General features: G+C 51.5%; 1 protein-coding gene across 10 annotated transcripts in view; it reads left to right on the top strand.

Moving 5' to 3' along the window:
• Positions 1-17,879, top strand: part of PAX2 (paired box 2) — a 92,459-nt gene that overhangs the window by 61,621 nt on the left and 12,959 nt on the right. For all 10 annotated transcript variants that reach the window (XM_059661087.1, XM_059661084.1, XM_059661081.1 and 7 more), the window contains 2 exons: positions 6,951-7,126; positions 9,411-9,537. In XM_059661087.1, the coding sequence (XP_059517070.1) occupies positions 6,951-7,126; positions 9,411-9,537 (303 nt within the window). The remainder of the gene's footprint in view (positions 1-6,950; positions 7,127-9,410; positions 9,538-17,879) is intronic.

The following is a 17,879-nucleotide window of genomic DNA, read 5'->3' on the forward strand; positions in this document are numbered from 1 at the left end:
TCCCTCCCACTCGCCTGTGCCCTCTTCTCACTCCATTTATCCCTGTTCTTCTCCCAGTCTGGAAAGCAGCGCCATTCCTGGTCCCAAACCCCACACTCCCTGTTCTCGATCAGATGGGAGGGCCAGGGTGGCAGCCCAGACCTTCTCCTCCTGCGCAGTGGGGGTGGGGCTGGGGCTGCACAGGAGGGCTGCCCTGAATGACAAGCGGAGATATTGATCGCATTCTGAACTCAGCCCAGCCGATAGAAGGTAATTAATGACTCCATTTGCCTCAGTACTGAGGAGAACAATTGAGTTTGAAACTGCAACAACTGGCAGCTGGGGAAACTGGGGAAGCCTGGGGGTGAACCCCTCAGAGGGGGAAGAGGTGTTGGAGAAGCTAGGGTGCAGAGAGACGGGGGCAGAGGCCATAGATCAGAATGGTATGGAGCAAATGTCTGTTCAGAGCCCTACCCCCAACCACAGCTAGCCTTGACCCCTCCAGCTTCGCCCAACCCCCCAGGCCTGAAGCTCATCACCCACTGTTCTCACTTCCTCCGCATTTTTCTCTTTTCTTCCCGTATCACCTTTTCAGGTCATTTTCTGTCTGCAGATGAAGTAAGACTTGCTTTCCCCAAGATTGCTTCCTGGCAGCAGTGTGGTCTTGTGCATGCTTTTAACTCTCCCTGAGCTTGTTTTCTTTGCTGTAAAATTGAACTAATGATGTCTCTTTTGCAAGTGATCTGTGAGGATTAGAGAGCATGTGTGTAAAGCACCTCGACTGCCTAGTACGTGGTTAGTGCTCACTAAATGATGATAATGACAATCTTTGACAAGAAGGCAAATTTGACAGTGTCGAACAAATAATTTTGCCTCTCATCTGAAAATGAGATTAATAATAATTACCTTGTAAAGTTAAATGGATTTCATGAGCATATGTGAAAGCCCTAATATTGTCAATTTCCCCATTGACAGGTAGATATTTGTGTTTGGTCTTAGAAAATGGAACTTAGTATAGTTCTTTACTACACTTAGAAACAGTCCCTTCAAATGCCTCATTTTCACTTCCTGGGATTTGATGGGAAACCCCAGTTCATACCCATCTTGATTTTGTAGACTTTGATAACCTTGGCACTTGGTGACCAAGGAAATGACATCATCTATTCTATTACCATCACCCCCACCTACCTTTTGGTCAGTGCATGAGAATTTTCTTGTCCCTCGCAGTGACTACTTTGGGAATTTGGGTGGAATGTCCACATACGAGGAAGACAGAGCACTTCTATTTTATCCCTCGTCCCTAGCCTTCATCCCTGAGACATGACCTTCAGGGACTGCCCCCCTCTCCAAGCTGCTGAGACCTCACTGGACAACCTTATTTATTTTTAGCCAGAGAGAGGGTTCTGGCCTGGGGTCAGAGAGGCGGGAGGTAGAGAGCTCTGCTCCGGGAAGCCCAGGTATAGATGGGGAGTGACAAGGCTAAGCGAACGAGGAAATCAGAGCTTATTGAGGAGTAAAAGATTATTATTAGTGATTCTGCAAGTGGCACGTGCTTATTGTACAAAGCTTGGATGATATGGAAAAACATAAATGAGAAGAGTGAGGTAGGTGGCACTCCTTCCAGTCAAGATGATCTTTTGGTTTTGCCGTTCACTTCGTTTGCGTGGAGATTGGGAGCTGATGATGCTCATTGGGTCAGCCCACACCTGATTACAGAGCACTTCCTGTGCCAGGCTCCCCGGTAGATATGCCCTTGAGCTAGCCCCTCACTCTCATTAAATCTGCAGCTCATGTACTCTGAGCCTCAGCTTCCTACCCAGCAAAACAGGGATTATAATCCTCACCACTTTGGAGAGTGGTCGGGGAAACCCAAATAACCTAAGGTCTTTGAAACCTTTTTGTTAACCGCTAAGCAAATATGAAGTGGTTAGAGGAGAAGACAACATGAGCCTTTGTTCTCCTTGAAAGTATAATATACGTCAAAGTTGAACTCAGCAGTTTGTTTAATTAATTTATTTATATCTGCTTTGTTCCAAAAAGGACTCTTGGTGGCTCACTCTCCTTGGAAGTGCTCACGGTGTAGTGGACCAAGGTCCCGGAATGGGCTCTGGTCCTGCAAGTCTACTTCCTAGTTGTGTGACCTTGGGCTTGTCACCTTCCCTCCCTCACCTCCCCACCCACCCCATTAGCTTTCATTACTATAAAATGAGGACTTTGGACCAGGTGTCCCCTAATCACTCTGGGCACAGTCTGTGCTCAAGCTACAGGCTGCAGCCTCAGTGTAGAGAGGGTGCAAGGCAGAGAAGTGAGGATGCTGGGAGGGAAATCATGTCCCGGATGGGGCCAAGTGGCCCTCAGCTGGGCCCTTGGGTTTAGCACCCAGGCAGCAGAGTGAAATGATGTAGAGGGCAGGCTCTGGAATCAGACAGATCTGAATTTAAATCCTGACTGTCATTTACCAGCTGCATGGCCTTGGATAAGCTACTTAATCTGTCTTGGCCTCAGTTTCCTTAGCTTTAAAAGAGGTGTCACAGTATTTACCTCCCAGGGTTGTTAGGGGGTGGTGGATTAAATGAGCTGTGTAAAGTTCAGCAATGGCATGTAATAAGCTCTCGGTATTGTAACTGCTAATGGATGGTGGCTGGGCAGGGGACAGCAGGACAATATATGGAGACCAACTAGGACACGGCTCCTTCCTTGGTCTATGGGGTCTTACTAAACCTACAGCAACCATATTTTCCAACCTCAGTCTAAAAACATGGCCTGAGCGTGGAGAAGGATATTGGAAATCAGAACTGTTTCAGAAAGCTCAGGCCATATGGCCACCATACTCCAGCCTTCTTCTTGGAGTCCTTGAAGGGGTGGTCTTCTTATCCCATCAAGGTGAAGGCCGGGGGCCTCCTCCCATCGTTTAGGAAAGACTTTCCCTGGAACCAGCTCCCACCACGGGCAAATAGATCCATTTTGTGCTGACCCTGCTCTCTGAGACCAGGGCTTTGGTGTGGGGAGTCCAATACAGAGGCCATCTGGGCCCTATTCCCAAGGAACCTCTCTTACCTGCTTTGGATGGCAATTCTGTGTCTCCAAGGTTAGGTTCTGTTTTTAATTGGGAATATGGTGTTGTTCTCTGTCCTTGGGTAGAGGAACTGTAGGGGGCAGGATGGTGTTAATGAGAGCAGGAAGGGCCTCCTGTGGACCAGAGTCCCGGCTGCCAGAAGCTAACAAGCAGTGGGGGTGAGTGAAGTGGGGCATAGGTCTACCCAGGGGCCGCTGAGAGCTAGGGATGCGAGGGACTTGCCTTGCAAGGGTGCCAAGCCAGTCAGGTTGCCAGTCCAGAGACCTTCTGCCAGGGTTCTGGCTTGAATGCTCCTAGGAGAGCCTCATTCATTTATTCAGTCATTCATTGAGTACCAACTGTAAGCCCAGCTCCGTGCCTGGCTCTGGAGCTCCAGAGATGCGTCGGTCATGGTCCCTGCCCACAGGCGCTCACAAGGGGAAGGATGCTACCTAATTACTCACACCCTCTCCTTTCCTGCTCACTCTGAAGCCTCCTCCTCTCTTTCAGCCCAGCTCTGCCAAAAGGGGCTTCAGTACTTGAATTTGCTGCAGCAGCGTCATAGCCCAGTTCCACCCCCTCTCTGCTGTCACCTCTGAGCTGACCCATGGGCAATCCCACTCTGAGCTCTCCCCCTCCGTTCTCCTGAGGAGGTCCCTTGGAGTGGTGGGCACAGACAACCGCTTCTTTTTCTCTTCCTTTCCTAGTCTTTTCTTCTGTGTTCTCTTGTCCTTTCTGCTCCTCCTCTACTCTCTTCTCCTTTTCATCCTCCACCCCCCACCCTCTTCTAGGCCCTGGGCTTCCCCCCTTAGTGGGTACCCAGGCTGATGGGGAGACAGAGCCAGCAGGTTTATTCGGCTGGCAAATGCCCTCCTTCCAGCCAGCACTGCCCTAGGCTCCCTTTCTCCTCTCTTTGTGTCCTTTCTCAGGCGTCTCCCAACCTCCTTTCCTAACTCCCTTCCCATCCTCTCTGCTTACCTTCATTCCTCTCTTCCTTCCCTAGCTGAAGGAAGGGTGCCACCCCATTCTCTGGAGGGAACCTGGGAGAGCCTATGGGCCCTTTGGCTGATTTGGGAGGGCCACCCCCTGTCCCCCACCAGTCATGCCGCTGCCCTCTCCCTGCCCCTGTGGCTCTCCTCCCTGATTGCCCAGAACTTTCCATGTGCTCCTTCATGATTCGTCTTTACTGCTGCCTCTCCCCCTTTCCTCACCTTCCTTCTATTTTTGGGGAGTTTCCTCAAGCCTCCAGCAGCCTCTCTTAGGGGTTCTCCGGATGCTTTCTTCACGCCAGCTTGCTGTGCTGCACCTCTAGCACCTCCTTTCTTTTCCTCTCCCACACCCCTTCCTTCTCCTTCCCTGTCCCCGCTTCCCACCGCCACCTCCGCCTGGAACAGGCTTCCTTTTGCCTTCCTTTCCCCTCCCCGTTTCTCTCCATTGCTGCCTCTGTAACCTGTCTTATCACCAGGGCCTGAGTGTACAAAAAAATAAATAAATAAAAAGGTCAGTGAGTAGAGGGAGCAGCAATAACCCCTAAAACAGTACTATCAGTGGAACATGATTGATCAATTGAATTCCATAGCGGCTGAAAAATGTGGGATTAAGTAGTGTATTATACGCACAATGAGTTGAGGCATGATGTTCATTTCAAGTTCATTTCGCCGGCCTCTGCCACCAGATCAGGCAATCAATAGGGGCAGCAGATATCATATATCACCTCTCTGCGGGCTGGGGAGAGAGCACCATAATCTCTCGCAAATTTAGAGTGACAGATTTGTCAAGATCTGAAGGGCCCCTGAATAAATGAAGGAAAAGAGACTCCTCCAGCCAGTGACCTGAGGACAAAGCTTCAGTTCAGCCCCTACAGACACACACACACACACACACACACACACACACACACACACACAAGGGCTTGGTCAAGCCACACACGGGCATATTCACAAATCTATACAGAGGCATGTATGAGTCTCGCCACACACATGCACACATCCATGCACATGATGTGTGGGCAGCCTCTCGCAGACAAGTGCACACTCTCCTTCCCAGGCCCACTGGTGACATGGCAACACAAAGACACTCTTACTGCCTCCCTCAGTCCTGACAGCCAGGCTTCCCACAAAGGTAGGACTCTAGCAAGGAAGAATAGATCCAATGAAACATGCAAATAGCTACAAGGGGTGGAATTAGGATGATGGCACAGGGACAGGAGAAAATGGGGGACGTGGGCTCCTGCTCCCCATGCAATGACACATGCGCACACATAGACCTTTCAGAAAAGTTCTCACTCTGTCACACATACCCAGACGCTTATGTATGTGGATGTTTATATGTGTAGAGATGCATTTACACAGAGAATACTCACACAAAAGGGAAAAATAAATATGCCACACCCTAACAGAAAATCATTGTGGAGGCTTATACAGAAAAAACACAACCACCAAGTTTTGTATCCATAGTAACAGGGCACATAGAAATACCATTGAGGCTGTCTCTATGTCTGTTTGTCCTCCATAGACTTGATCCTGGTTTTCATACCTCTCTCTCTCTCTCTCTCTCTCTCTCTCTCTCTCTTTCTCTCTCTCTCTCTCCCTCCCCCCCTTACCCTTTCCCTCTCTCTCTCTCTTTCTTTGCCCCTCAACACACCCACTTTCTTTGCTTGCCCACCCCCGCCAGAATAAAATGGAGGGATGACAGGAGGTCGCATTAAGAAAACAGACCCCCATGCTCCACCTGAGAGGCCAGCAAGAAAGTGTAGGACGGCTGCAGGTTGAGGTTAATCAATATGTAATATTTTCTATGTTCTCCCGAATGATACTGTACGGTGTTACTGTATATAATGCAATATTGATTATATCATATCGTATAATCACCTATAAACTGATATATATAACAGTCCCAGAGGATCATCCTGGGGCCTACAACATGGTCTGGCCCCAGGCCCAAGGCTCCCCAGCTGCTTTTGGCCAAGCTATGGCTGGGGAGAACCCAGCTTTGGTCCAGGGGAGTTACAGGGTGGGGGTTCAGGGAGAGGTGGCAGAGTAGGCACTGGGCTCACTGTGGACCTGATATGGGAGGGTGGGGAAGCAGGGGAGCAGAAAGGAGAGAAAGTTTAGGTAGGGCAGGATGTGGACAGAGTTGGCCAGCAGCCCCAGGCAGCAGGCACTAATGTGGCACCACTGAGACCCACAGGAGGAACCAGGTGGCCAGGGAACTGGCCTCTGATAGAGGCCTAGCCAGAGTCCGGGTCAGGGACAGAGGCTGAGCAGGGTGCCTGGGCACAGCAGCATCCACACAGACTCTGTCTTCAGTCTGTCCGAGTTAGCATTTTACTGCCCACCTGCCACCTGCTGTCCGCCTGCTCTGGTCTCCGTCCTGGCCCAGTGCAAGCAACATGCCTCAGTTTGGCTTCAAGTCCCTCCTCCCTCTGTGGTGCAGTTAATTACTTCACCCAGTCTCCATGTTACACTCAGCCTCGGAGATTTGATGATTTTCCACCCTTGGAGTCAGTGGAACTGAAATTCATCTCAGAGCCACGTTCAATTCTCCACATGCTGGGTAATGCCGGTCCCAGACACCCAGCTCCTCGCCAGGTTGACCCAGACCAGGGGATAGGAGTTCAGGGGAGATGGCCCCTGAGAGCCCTTCTGGCTCCACCTCTGTGTAGTCCTCTGGCCCCTTATCCTGGGACAACTTTCCTATCTCTCCCCAGCTCCTTCTGAGGCTCTGGCTTCCTGAGCCAGGTCTCTGAGGCATGGCCAGCCTTGGGCCAGCCCCTCCCACCCCAAAGCTGGGAGTAAGGGGCCCCAGCAGGAGTGCGAAGCCCTAGGGACCAAGCCAGGTGCCCTGCTTTACCCACTGCACTACTCTGTGCCTCGCTGGCCTGCACTGATGCTTCGAGTGTCCATGTGTCCCCCAGATGTGTCCGAGGGATCAGTCCCCAATGGAGACTCCCAGAGTGGCGTGGACAGTTTGCGGAAGCACTTGCGAGCTGACACCTTCACCCAGCAGCAGCTGGAAGCTTTGGACCGGGTCTTTGAGCGTCCTTCCTACCCTGACGTCTTCCAGGCATCAGAGCACATCAAATCAGAACAGGTGAGGAAGGCGCTTCCTGGGTGCAGAAGTGGAAAGGACCTGGCAGAACAGGCCTCTGGAGAACATGCACAGGGATCAGCCATGTGCACACCAGCATTGCATGTGCTGCTTACGGATGCACCGTGTGTGGGCCGTGTGAACAGGCTCACACAGCACATTATAGTAGAGTTGGGCAAATCGTTATGGCATATGGTAGTTAGAAATGGTGAGTTCTGGGTGCGAGTGTGGCCTTGGGTAAGTCTTACTCCCTTCAGAGACTCGGTTTCCCCATCTATAGATGAAGGGCTTGGAGGTGTGATCTGACAGGTTCCTTCTGGCCCTGCCATTACCTGCTTCTGGTGTCGAGTACTCGGGAACTTCCTTTTGCCATGTCCCTTGCCTAAATCCTCCCTCCTACCCCCCCCCCGCCCCCGCCCCCGGGGTCCTACACAAAGTCTATGCAAGTCCAAGGCACTCTTCTTGCCCAGTTGTCCCTGCCTCCTGCTCCTTGATCCAGCTGTCCGGTGTGATCCCAGGCAGGCTGACAGCCTACCTCTCAGACCCAATACTTCCTGCAGATGCAGAACAGCCCAGAACACACAGCATGGGGCGCCGCCCACAGCACACCCGCATAATACACAATGTACAAACGCATCTGCTAACTTCTCACATTAACCCTGTGCACATGTTTACCACCACCACCACCCCCTGGCTCCCCCTCCCCACAGCCCACAGTGCTCCCAGTATTCCCCCCACCAGCTCAGCCCCCTCCAGCCCTCTTCCCCCTACACCTCATGTAGCCCACAGTGCACACGCTCCAACACAGGAACATGCCCCCATTCCTCCCACACCTACAGCCCAGCCCAGGCCCACAACGACAGCACCACACACTCAGCTGCGCCTGCACACACACACGGTGCATGCTCACACACACAGCACATGCACACACAGCACACGCGCACACACGCACACACACACACACCAGCACATAAGCACGCGTGTCCCAGCGCAGCCCCACGGCTCCACACAGCACAGTTCCGCTCTAGGACTCCAACAGCTCACAGCCACTCGCCTTTCTCCCCGCCCGTCCTTTTATCCCATAAGCTGTTTGTCTTCATAAAACAAAAATCAAAAGTCTCTTTAAGGTGCCCTGAGCCATAAACCAACAAAGGAGGAGCCGGCCGAGGCAGGAGCCTTGGTGCACCCTCCCCGAGTCCCCGGCTGTATTACAATGAATAACCTTTATTTACTTTCATTAGACTATTAAACACCAGCACAGTCATTTTTCCCCCTGAAACTCGGAGCAGGGCCCATAAAGCAAATCCGAAGCCTAATTGAGTTCATTTTAATTTCTCTCCGATCACAGCGAATTACTCTGGTGATAAATCAGGGGGCAGCTTCACCCCCAGTAGAAGGCCTAATTTGCAGCTAATTACAAAACTGATTTCTACAGGAAGATCAATACGAGAAGGAATTGGAAATGACGAGGCAATCCCGTCCAGCCAGGGAGGGGAGGGGGTCCTCTGGGGGGGGCCAGGAAGCGGAAGGGAAAAAAACGGACCCGAAAGAGCAGAAAATCAGTTTTAATTTAACGTAATATTAATCAGAGCAACTTTTCCTGCTTTGTGCAGGCTCCTGGCCTGCCCAGCTCTGGGGTCTGGCTTGGCGGTGGCTGCAATAAAAAGGCAATTACCCGAGTGTTTCGGGCAGGACACCCTTTCAGAGTCAATGACTGGCCCCCTCCCACCCTTCTGTTAGCCATGTGGACTCTCCCCCTCCCCAATTTCATACCCCAGTGCACAGGCAGAGAGCGAGGGGCCCATGGGGCTGTCTTTGTTTGTTTTTTAAAAAAGGGGCGCCAGCACCCGATCAGCCAGCCCAGCAGTGCCAGGCTGGAGGCCCCACTAGGCCCTTCTGCCATCGTGTCATGGTCCACCCCTCCTCCCCAAGGCTCCCCACCCCAGGGGGACCTTAAAACACCCCTTGCCTCTCAGCAGGGGATCCTCAGTGCTATACTCCACCCTTGGGGCTTCCTAGGAAGAGCTGCTACAGCAATATTGAGGGTACTGGGGTAACGACCGATAATGTATAGGCTGCACCTCAGCTTCCCAGTCGGGTCTGCATCCACCCATACAAACTCTCCATCATCCTCAGCCTGCCCCTCCCATCCTCCCTCCCTCTCCCTGGCCATCTCCTTCCACCCCATCTGGGAGGGCTCCCCGGTCCTCCTCCCCATCTGCACACTGAGCTCTTCCTCCGAGTGTGTGCATCAATAGCGAGCTGTCGCTTTTCTCTCTCCTCCCAGGGGAACGAGTACTCCCTCCCAGCCCTGACCCCTGGGCTTGATGAAGTCAAGTCGAGTCTATCTGCATCCACCAACCCCGAGCTGGGCAGCAACGTGTCAGGCACGCAGACATACCCCGTTGTGACCGGTAAGAGGGCTTCCAGGAGGGTGGGAGCATGGCTTTCAGTGGGAGCTCCTCAGCTCATGCCGTCTGGGGCCCAGGGGGACAAGTAGGCCTCCTGCCATATCTGCAGAGAGAGTGAGGCTCCCAAATCCAGGGTGCTTCCCGAATGGATGTGTGCAGACGTGCGGATAAGAAACTGTGGGCAGGGTCTCTGCGTGCTTCTGCCCGGAAAGGGGGTCATTGCTGGCTCTTTCTACCAATCCTCTTTCCTCTCTCTCTGCCTTTATTCTTGCCTCCACCGAGGTGCCCAGCATTATAAGCCTCTAACTAGGATTTGCGCAGGAGAAGGCAGAGAGTAAATAGGCCAGGCTGGCAGGAGGGAGCATCAGTGCCCAGGGTCCAGCCTCCATGCTCTTAGGTCCCCAGGGCTGTTGGGAACCTGTTTTCCTCTCCCACTGGGCAGCCTGGGTGGCTGTGGCTTAGGACATGGCATCCAGCTCTCCGGTTATAGAAAAGCACAATTATCCCAGTGCTTTCCCTGCTTCCCAGAGAAATCACAGAGACCAAGGCTTGATCCAAGGCCAGAGAGGTGGGGCCTGTCCCACAGGCAATGCAGGGTCACATAAGCCGGGTGCTCCCATGGACTAGGATCAGCAGAGGCAGCTGGAGCGAAAGAAGGCGGGGATGTGGCGCAGTGAGGGCCAGCCGATGAACGCTAGGCCTCAGAGCTGTCGGCTGCGGAAGGCGCCTGGCACTGCAGAAGGGTTTCCAGGCCAGGGAAGTGCCCAAGTGGGAAAGACACACATTGAGGTGTTATTAAAATTCACCTAATTATTCTGGAGCCACTAAAGGCAATGTGCCGTTTGTTCCTTGGGAGACAGAATGATTGAGAAGGGTCTCGGTGGGGATTGGGAGACACTGAGGCATTACCTGCTGAGCCAGGGTGAGTGGAGGCGGCCTGGGGACCTGGCAGCAGGGTGGCAAGCGTCCAGCATCACAGCCAGTGGCAAGACCAGGAGCAGGCCTGGCCCCGCTCGCTGTAAGACAGGACCCTGGTTCTGACTTGGAGGTGATCTGAGTATGGCTCAGGCCTGAGATGGGCAGCAGGTGTCCACCCAGCCACCACCTGGGAGGCTGGGAGAGCCCTGTTGTTAGCTTTCCCTCAAGCGGTGTCCTGGTGCAACGTTTCCAGCCTGGACAGTGTTGAGCTCTGTGGCTAGACAATCAGAGGTTGAGTTCCGGAAGTGTCAGAGAACTGTTTGATCAGGCTTTTGAAAGTGACAATCTTAGCTGGATCAGGACACAGCCTATTATCAACTGACACTTGGCATGAGCTCTCCGTAGCTCAACTTGGAAGCTCTCTGAGCTGCTGGGTATTGTGACCCTCGGCAGGGAGATGGCCCAGGCCAGCCCACCTTTCTCCTGATCTGCCGAGAGTTACAGTGTCACTTCCCATTGGGGCCACCCTAGGTAACTGGTGAAACAGAGCCCAGAAGACTTTTCTCTAATCCCAGCTGTGCTCCCCTGGGCTCAGGGACACAGTCCTGAAGGCAGGTGATTCCTGGGCTGGAGAGATGGAACTTGGGGGCAGGGCTCCTGCTGCAGGAAAACTTAGGGCTAGTGGAGAAAAGTCCCTCCACCTTGAGCCTCCCCCGCCTGCCTCCCCCCCACACACCCACCCCCCCATTGCCCTGGAACAGTCCCAGCCCAGCCTGGGAACATCTCCGGCTGATCCATCTGGATCCAAGTGTGAGAAAAGTTCATTTCAGACCCAGCTTGACATTCCCAGGTGGCAAGTTAGCACTAACATCTCAATCTGTATGCGACATTTCAATCAAGCGAGGAGTAACAAAAGCAGAACCATTAACATTCGGAGCTGTTCACCAGTGGTAATGACGGGGAAACTCGCTCAGAAACTGGAAATTACCAAAAAGAGAGAAGTGTGTGGAGATGTGGGGGAGGGGAAGTAGAAGGGGATGGGGGCAGGGAATGATTTTTCTACACTTAGGCCAAGATCCAGTGTTTGGATGAATGGTGCCATTACCCGAGAAAGGGCTCCTCATTCTTAAAATGTTTTTGCTGGCAATTAAACGGCTGCAGTTATTGATCTTCGTTGATTTTATGTCCTCCTAATTTGCATAATCTATTAAAGATGAATGATTCATGATGTGTTTATTATGGGGACAAACAGAATTTGCTGAAGGTACTGTCAAGGTGAGAAACAGGGCAGTGCCCAGAGATTTCATGGGCCATCTCAGGAGTGGGTCCAGCAGATCGGCCTTCAGGCCAGGACTTTGTGGGGAGCAATGAGCAGTGATGCCAGGAGAGCAGACACAGAGTTCTCTAGAAAGATGTGGGCATCTGGGAGAACCAGGCTCCAAGCATGGCTGGGATCTGGGAGAGGCTGTGATGTATTTGTAGAAATTCCTTCCCAAGATTCTTGAAAAGCTGACTTTGTTGGTGAATATGAAGGGCTTTGGTGGAGGAAGAAAAGGGAGGCCCTTTCAGGTAGGTGTCTGGCCAGGTGTGTGGATGCAGGGGGGCATCCTGTGCCTACAGCCTGGCTTAGGTGTACCAGTTCAAGGAGCCCTCTTCATTCCCCACGTCTCAGGCACCCAGCTCTTCTTCCCTGGGGACAGGCAGCTGAAGCTGCAGCCTCCGGGGATGGGTCCTGAGGAAACCAGCCCGGAATGCCCTAGCCTGACTTGAGGAGCCGACCTTATTGATATTCCTGCCACCTCCTGGCACTGGAAGCTGATTTCAAACTTCACCAGCCACTTGATACAGCTGTTCCACAAGGTCAGGACTGAGAGGAGAGAGGAGCTTGGACTATTGTGTGGAGGGGAGAGTGGGGCCCAGTGGGCCAGGACACAGCTAATCACATTGCAAGCAAGGGTGGCTGCCAGAGGCTGGGGCTCGGCCCGATAGCCTCCCCTCCCCACCTTCCATCATGGAACCAAGGAGAGAGACCGATTTTTCTGGGTAGTGTTTGCAAGTTCTGCCGAGATTTTAATTTCACTGCATCACAACTCAGCAAGCTGCCAAGTCAAGCTGGTTATTTAAATTTATCACCCACTTTCCCTTCCGCCGCTGGGCTGCTCTAGCTCAGCGGCACCTCTTCTCTCCAGCCCACTGCTCTAGGCTGCTGATCTGGAACGGAGCCGAGTCGCTCCTAAGTGATAAGAAAAAAGGGACCAGCTAGACGAGAGAGTAGGTTGGGGGCACTCTGGCCCCAGGCTTCCTCAGGTTGGCTGGCTGTGGCTGGTACCGTCTTATAACTTCTTATTCTTCCAAAGGACCCCACAGGGAGCCGCCATCAACCCCTCAGTGGTCCCAGGGACCTCTGGATCAGGGCCTCTTCAGTGAGGACTCTGGCTCCAGCTGTGAATTAGTGCCTTCATTCCTTCAAGTCTCTCATCACTGGTAGAAAGAGCCCCTCTTCTCTATGCCCTCCTCACCTTGAACCCTCCCTTCCTGTGCCTGGTCAGGTCTGCAGCCACAGAGGAACATGAAGGGACACTGGCATTAATGTTGATCTGGGAGAAGATGAGTACTAGTTTCAGGATTCCCAAAGTCCCTTGGAGATGCTTCTGAGCATTTAGAGAGTCGCTTGGCCTGGTGAAAGTCCACCCCGAAGGTGGAGCTGAATGGAATGAGATGGTGCTGGAGCACGTTAAGGCTGTGCGGAGCCTCTGCCTGCTCACTCTAGAACAGTGATGGCGAACCTATGACACGCGAACTCATTTTTTTTGGTTGATTTTTCTTTGTGAAATGGCATTTAAATATATAAAATAAATATCAAAAATATAAGTCTTTGTTTTACTACGGTTGCAAATATCAAAAAAAATTCTATATGTGACACGGCACCAGAGTTAAGTTAGGGTTTTTCAAAATGCTGACATGCCGAGCTCAAAAGGCTCTCCATCACTGCTCTAGAAGCTGAGGAATACACCGGTCTCCCGAGCTATTGCACTGAGCGGCCGTCACTGGCCTGTAGTGTGCATCACTGTCACGCACTGGGAAAGCTTCATGCAAATGTAGTTCTCACCACTTCATCTTAGTCCCAGAGAGGTAATGGAGGAGTGAGACTTGAGTTCCAGAAGCAAGGAAGGTGAAACTCACCAAAACACAGCTGGGTAAAATATAACAAGAATTGTTTACACATGACCAAACCTCACTCTCTGGTACCAGAAATAGAGGGAAACTCAAAGCCAGAGCAGTATGTGAGAACCTGTTGGTATCATACTGGAGGCTGGGGTTGAACAAGGGCAAACTTTTTCTGCAGAGACATTCCCCAATCCAGGGCACCTGGGACTCCCACAGGGAAAAAAAAATCCACCAGTAAAGATGAGCTCACTATAAAAAATTACACACCTCATATCAACACACACTAGCATGAGGAAAGTTCACAGAAGCGATAATTAGGACAATTAATACCCCCTAGCACTGGAGAGCATAGCCCAGTGATGGCGAACCTTTTGAGCTCGGCGTGTCAGCATTTTGAAAAACCCGAACTTAACTCTGGTGCCGTGTCACATATAGAAATTTTTGGATATTTGCAACCATAGTAAAACAAAGACTTATATTTTTGATATTTATTTTATATATTTAAATGCCATTTAACAAAGAAAAATCAACCAAAAAAATGAGTTCACGTGTCACCTCTGACACGCGTGTCATAGGTTCGCCATCACTGGCATAGATCAATGCAAAGCAACTATAAGTTAAGCATATTTAATATTCTAAAAAAGATAAGAGAAATATAGTTTTGTGATTATCACAGATTTGGATCCTACTTCCCCTTCCCCACCACTGCTCAGCAAATTGTGAGATATGGAGATAATAAAGGATTAACAAAAATGAAGATCACACCTATAGCTTATTGTTTTGGAAAGGGATGAACCTCAAGTAGCCTTTCAAGTAAAGTCTGTCCCCTGCTTAGCAGCCAAGCTTCCAGACAGCTAAGTCTCAGCAGAGAATCTGCTATTTTCTTTGGGAAAATGTCTGAACATTGGAAATAATGCCAAGGGCAGTGCATTCCTCCCCAGTGGTAAGGGAGCCTTCTTAGCTTCCCCACGCTGGTGGGAAGAAGGTAGTTTTATTCAAGAGCTTGGAAGAGACTTCTCTTGATGCCTAGAGAGGCTGCAGCTCTGAAGGAATCCATAGCTAAGAACCAGGAGGCAATGTGGTTGCTGCCCAAAGCAGGGAGAGGGAGATGCTGGTTTGAGCAGAGGTGGAGAGCCCAGTCAGGCAAAGTTCAAAGAAAAGCAAGGGCTGGCCCCCAGGGCCTGGAAGCCTGGGAGAGCAGTGTGAGCTCAGCTTCTGAGAAAGGGTTGCAAACCCTTAGAAGCTCAGACTCCTTGCCCACATCTGGGGTGGTCAGCAAAGTGGCCTTTTAGCAGACAGAAGTGTGGACCCTGGGAAACTCTCCTCCTACTCAGGGAGTTCAGGAACGGCCTCTTTCCTGTAGTTAACAACCCCCTTCCAATGTGACTGCATTTCCCTCCATAAAACAAACAGCTCAGCCCTTGGCCAGCCCCTCAGGGGAGGAGAGGGCAATAAAGGCTGAGAAATGTTTTTGGAGGAGGCTGGGAGTCTCCTAGTCTTGTCTATCAGCCCAAAGCCCGATTAGCAAGAGGAATTTAGAGCACAGACATCAGGGTTCCTCTCCAACCTTGAGAGGAGAAGACTAGGGCAACACCAACATGCGGCAAGTCAGAGAGCCCTTTACTGTGGAGGCAGAACCAAGCCAGAGGGTTTCTCCTCAGCACACTCCGGCCCAGGACCCTTCATTTAAACTGAAAAGGCCCAGTGGAAAGTAGCTAGCTTCCTCCAAACATCTTTGAGGCCTCCAGCCACATCCCCAAGGACCTCCAGCCACCAGACCTCATCTCTGATTTAATTATGGGGGCATTTCCATAGCAATGAGACATTGACAGATAATGCAGGTGCCCTGGGCCTGCAGCCTAGGGAGTCATTGGATCAGGGCTCTTTTTCTTCCTCCTTTATTTCATGCACCTCTAAAGGGAAAGAATGTTGAAAATAAGAGGCATTAATCTACTCTAGGAAGGGAGAGTCAGGTCAAATTGGAGCAGTATAAAACCTGTACCACCCCTGTCTCCAGCTCCAATCCCATGCCCAATGCCTGTGCCCACCGGCCTTCCTATTCAGCTGCCTTTCCCAGGAGGGTGCCTTGGGCAGAAGCACAAGGGGCTGCTAATGGAGCTGCAGAGGGGAGGAGAGTCATAGGGAGGTATGAAGGGCTCCCAGGCATCTCAGCACAGATGTAATTCCATGGTGTTCTAAGCTGAGTTCAAATTTGGCCCATTACTTTGGGCCTCTCTTCTTGACTCTTCGGTTCATCTTTCCCCTCCATCCATGAGACCCAAGGGCTGAACATGCCACATGGACTGTGCTTGGTCCTCCATAGCATAGTTTCACCAATTCATTTAGAGATCAGGGAGAGGGGCCAGTTTAAATTGGATTCAAACTATTTTCAAGAAATCATTGATCTTTGTTTCAAGTGCATACAGTAGCCAACTCAGGCCAACAAAGGATTCCCTAGTAGAAAACGCTGGGCACTGCTTTCATGATTCGCTAGGTTATAGGGAGTGTTTAGGCTGCTGCAGATGTTTGGAGATGCGTGGGGGTGTCCCAAAGGAGAGTTCTCCGAAGGGGGAATCTCCCAGCACTAAGCTTGTTTACTCCATTATTTGGCACTTCCTATGAAGAAAAGGTTGGCTAAGTAAAAGTCAAGTCAATCAACCCAACCTTTTCTAAATGACCAGAAAGCCTAAATAGTGGTTTTCCAATGAATATTACCGGTATGCATGGGAACCAAAGTTCTTAGCAATGTCCTGGTGCCTCAAAGCCACCTAGGCAAGACCTGAATGCTTGTTTCCCTCAAAGAGCCAGCTATCCCCCAAGGTGATGGGAAGACCCCTCCCCCGCTGTCTCCCCAGGGTGATCAGAATCCTTCCTTCCCCCACATTAGCTGTAGCCTCAGGACAAACACATTTCAACCTGAGCTTTGGGAGGCAAGCCCTGCCGCTATTGTTGCTTCTGAGAGGGCTTTGCTCGCCTTCAGGCTGGAATCCTCCCCTCTCCTCCCAGGTGGTGGCTGGGCTGGCAGGCCGGAGGGAGGGAGGAAATCCTGGGCAGGCTCAGAGAGCAGCCTAATGCTCCAGCAGCTTAAGTGGCCGTTTTCCTTGGGATTAGGGTTTCACTTACACAGAGCGCCTGAAAAACGCTGCGCTTTCGGAAGGATTAGAGCTGACAATTCAGTGCTCTCAGAGAACAAAATAAAGCCAGAGAGGAACTGGCAGAGCTGGAGTATCGGGAGACTGTGCAAACAGGCTTAACCTCTGCCCACCCAGCACGAGGGTGTCTCTTGCTCTGAGCCCATCAGTGAGCCTGGGCCCCAGCCTTCTAGAAAGCAAGCGCCTGCCCAGCTCCAGCCTTCATTTGCGATTTGCTAATGGAGCCGGAGAAGGCAGTGTGGGGAAGTGAAATGAGAGGGCTAGGATGTCTTCCCAACTCTGAGCCTTAGTTTCTTCTGTAAAATGAGGGAGTTAGACTAGAAGGTAACCAAGTTCCCTATCAGCCCTCGGAAAATGTGACTCTCCCAATACTCCCTAGCCTTATACTAGGATGCTGAGGCTGCAGGTCCATCCATAGTCCAGCTGAGTTAGAAGCAAGCCTCCTCTTGTGGGATCCTGGGCCAGCAGACTACCTTGGCCTAGGTGAAGGCCATGTGCTGTGAGGAGAAGGGGTGTGAACCGCATGCCTGGTTGGTCCAGCCCATTGGCTGTGAAGGGGAAGCCCTCACTGAGTCCACACAGATCTGGGCAGCATCCCTGCCTAGGATACACCAGGGACTAAATAAAGTCGAACTGTCTGTGGGAAGCAAGATCAGCTCGGAGAGCAGCCACTCTGAGCTGCAGGCACAGCCCCCTCTGCTGGAACCCAGAGAAGACAAGTCTCTGGATGAGGAGCTGTGGAGCCAAGACTGGCTGGGGCTGGGGGACCTCACACCTGTGGAGGGACTAGAAAACCTGGGAAATAAGAAACAAAATGAAATATTCTTTAAAAAACCCTTTCCCTCCCCTTTTATTTTATTTTTTAAATATATTTTTATTGATTTCAGAGAGGAAGGGAGAGGGAGAGAGATAGCAACATCAAGGATGAGAGAGAATCATTGATTGGCTGCCTCCTGCACACCCCTACTAGGGATCGAGTCCCCAACCAGGGCATATATCCTAACCAGGAATCGAACCATGACCTCTTGATTCATAGGTTGACACTCAACCACTGAGCCACAGCGGCCTGGCATTCCCTCTCCTTTTAAAGCATCTTTTACAGACTTA

The sequence above is a fragment of the Myotis daubentonii genome, chromosome 13 (genome assembly GCF_963259705.1).
Source record: "Myotis daubentonii chromosome 13, mMyoDau2.1, whole genome shotgun sequence".
NCBI classification, from domain to species: Eukaryota; Metazoa; Chordata; class Mammalia; order Chiroptera; family Vespertilionidae; genus Myotis; species Myotis daubentonii.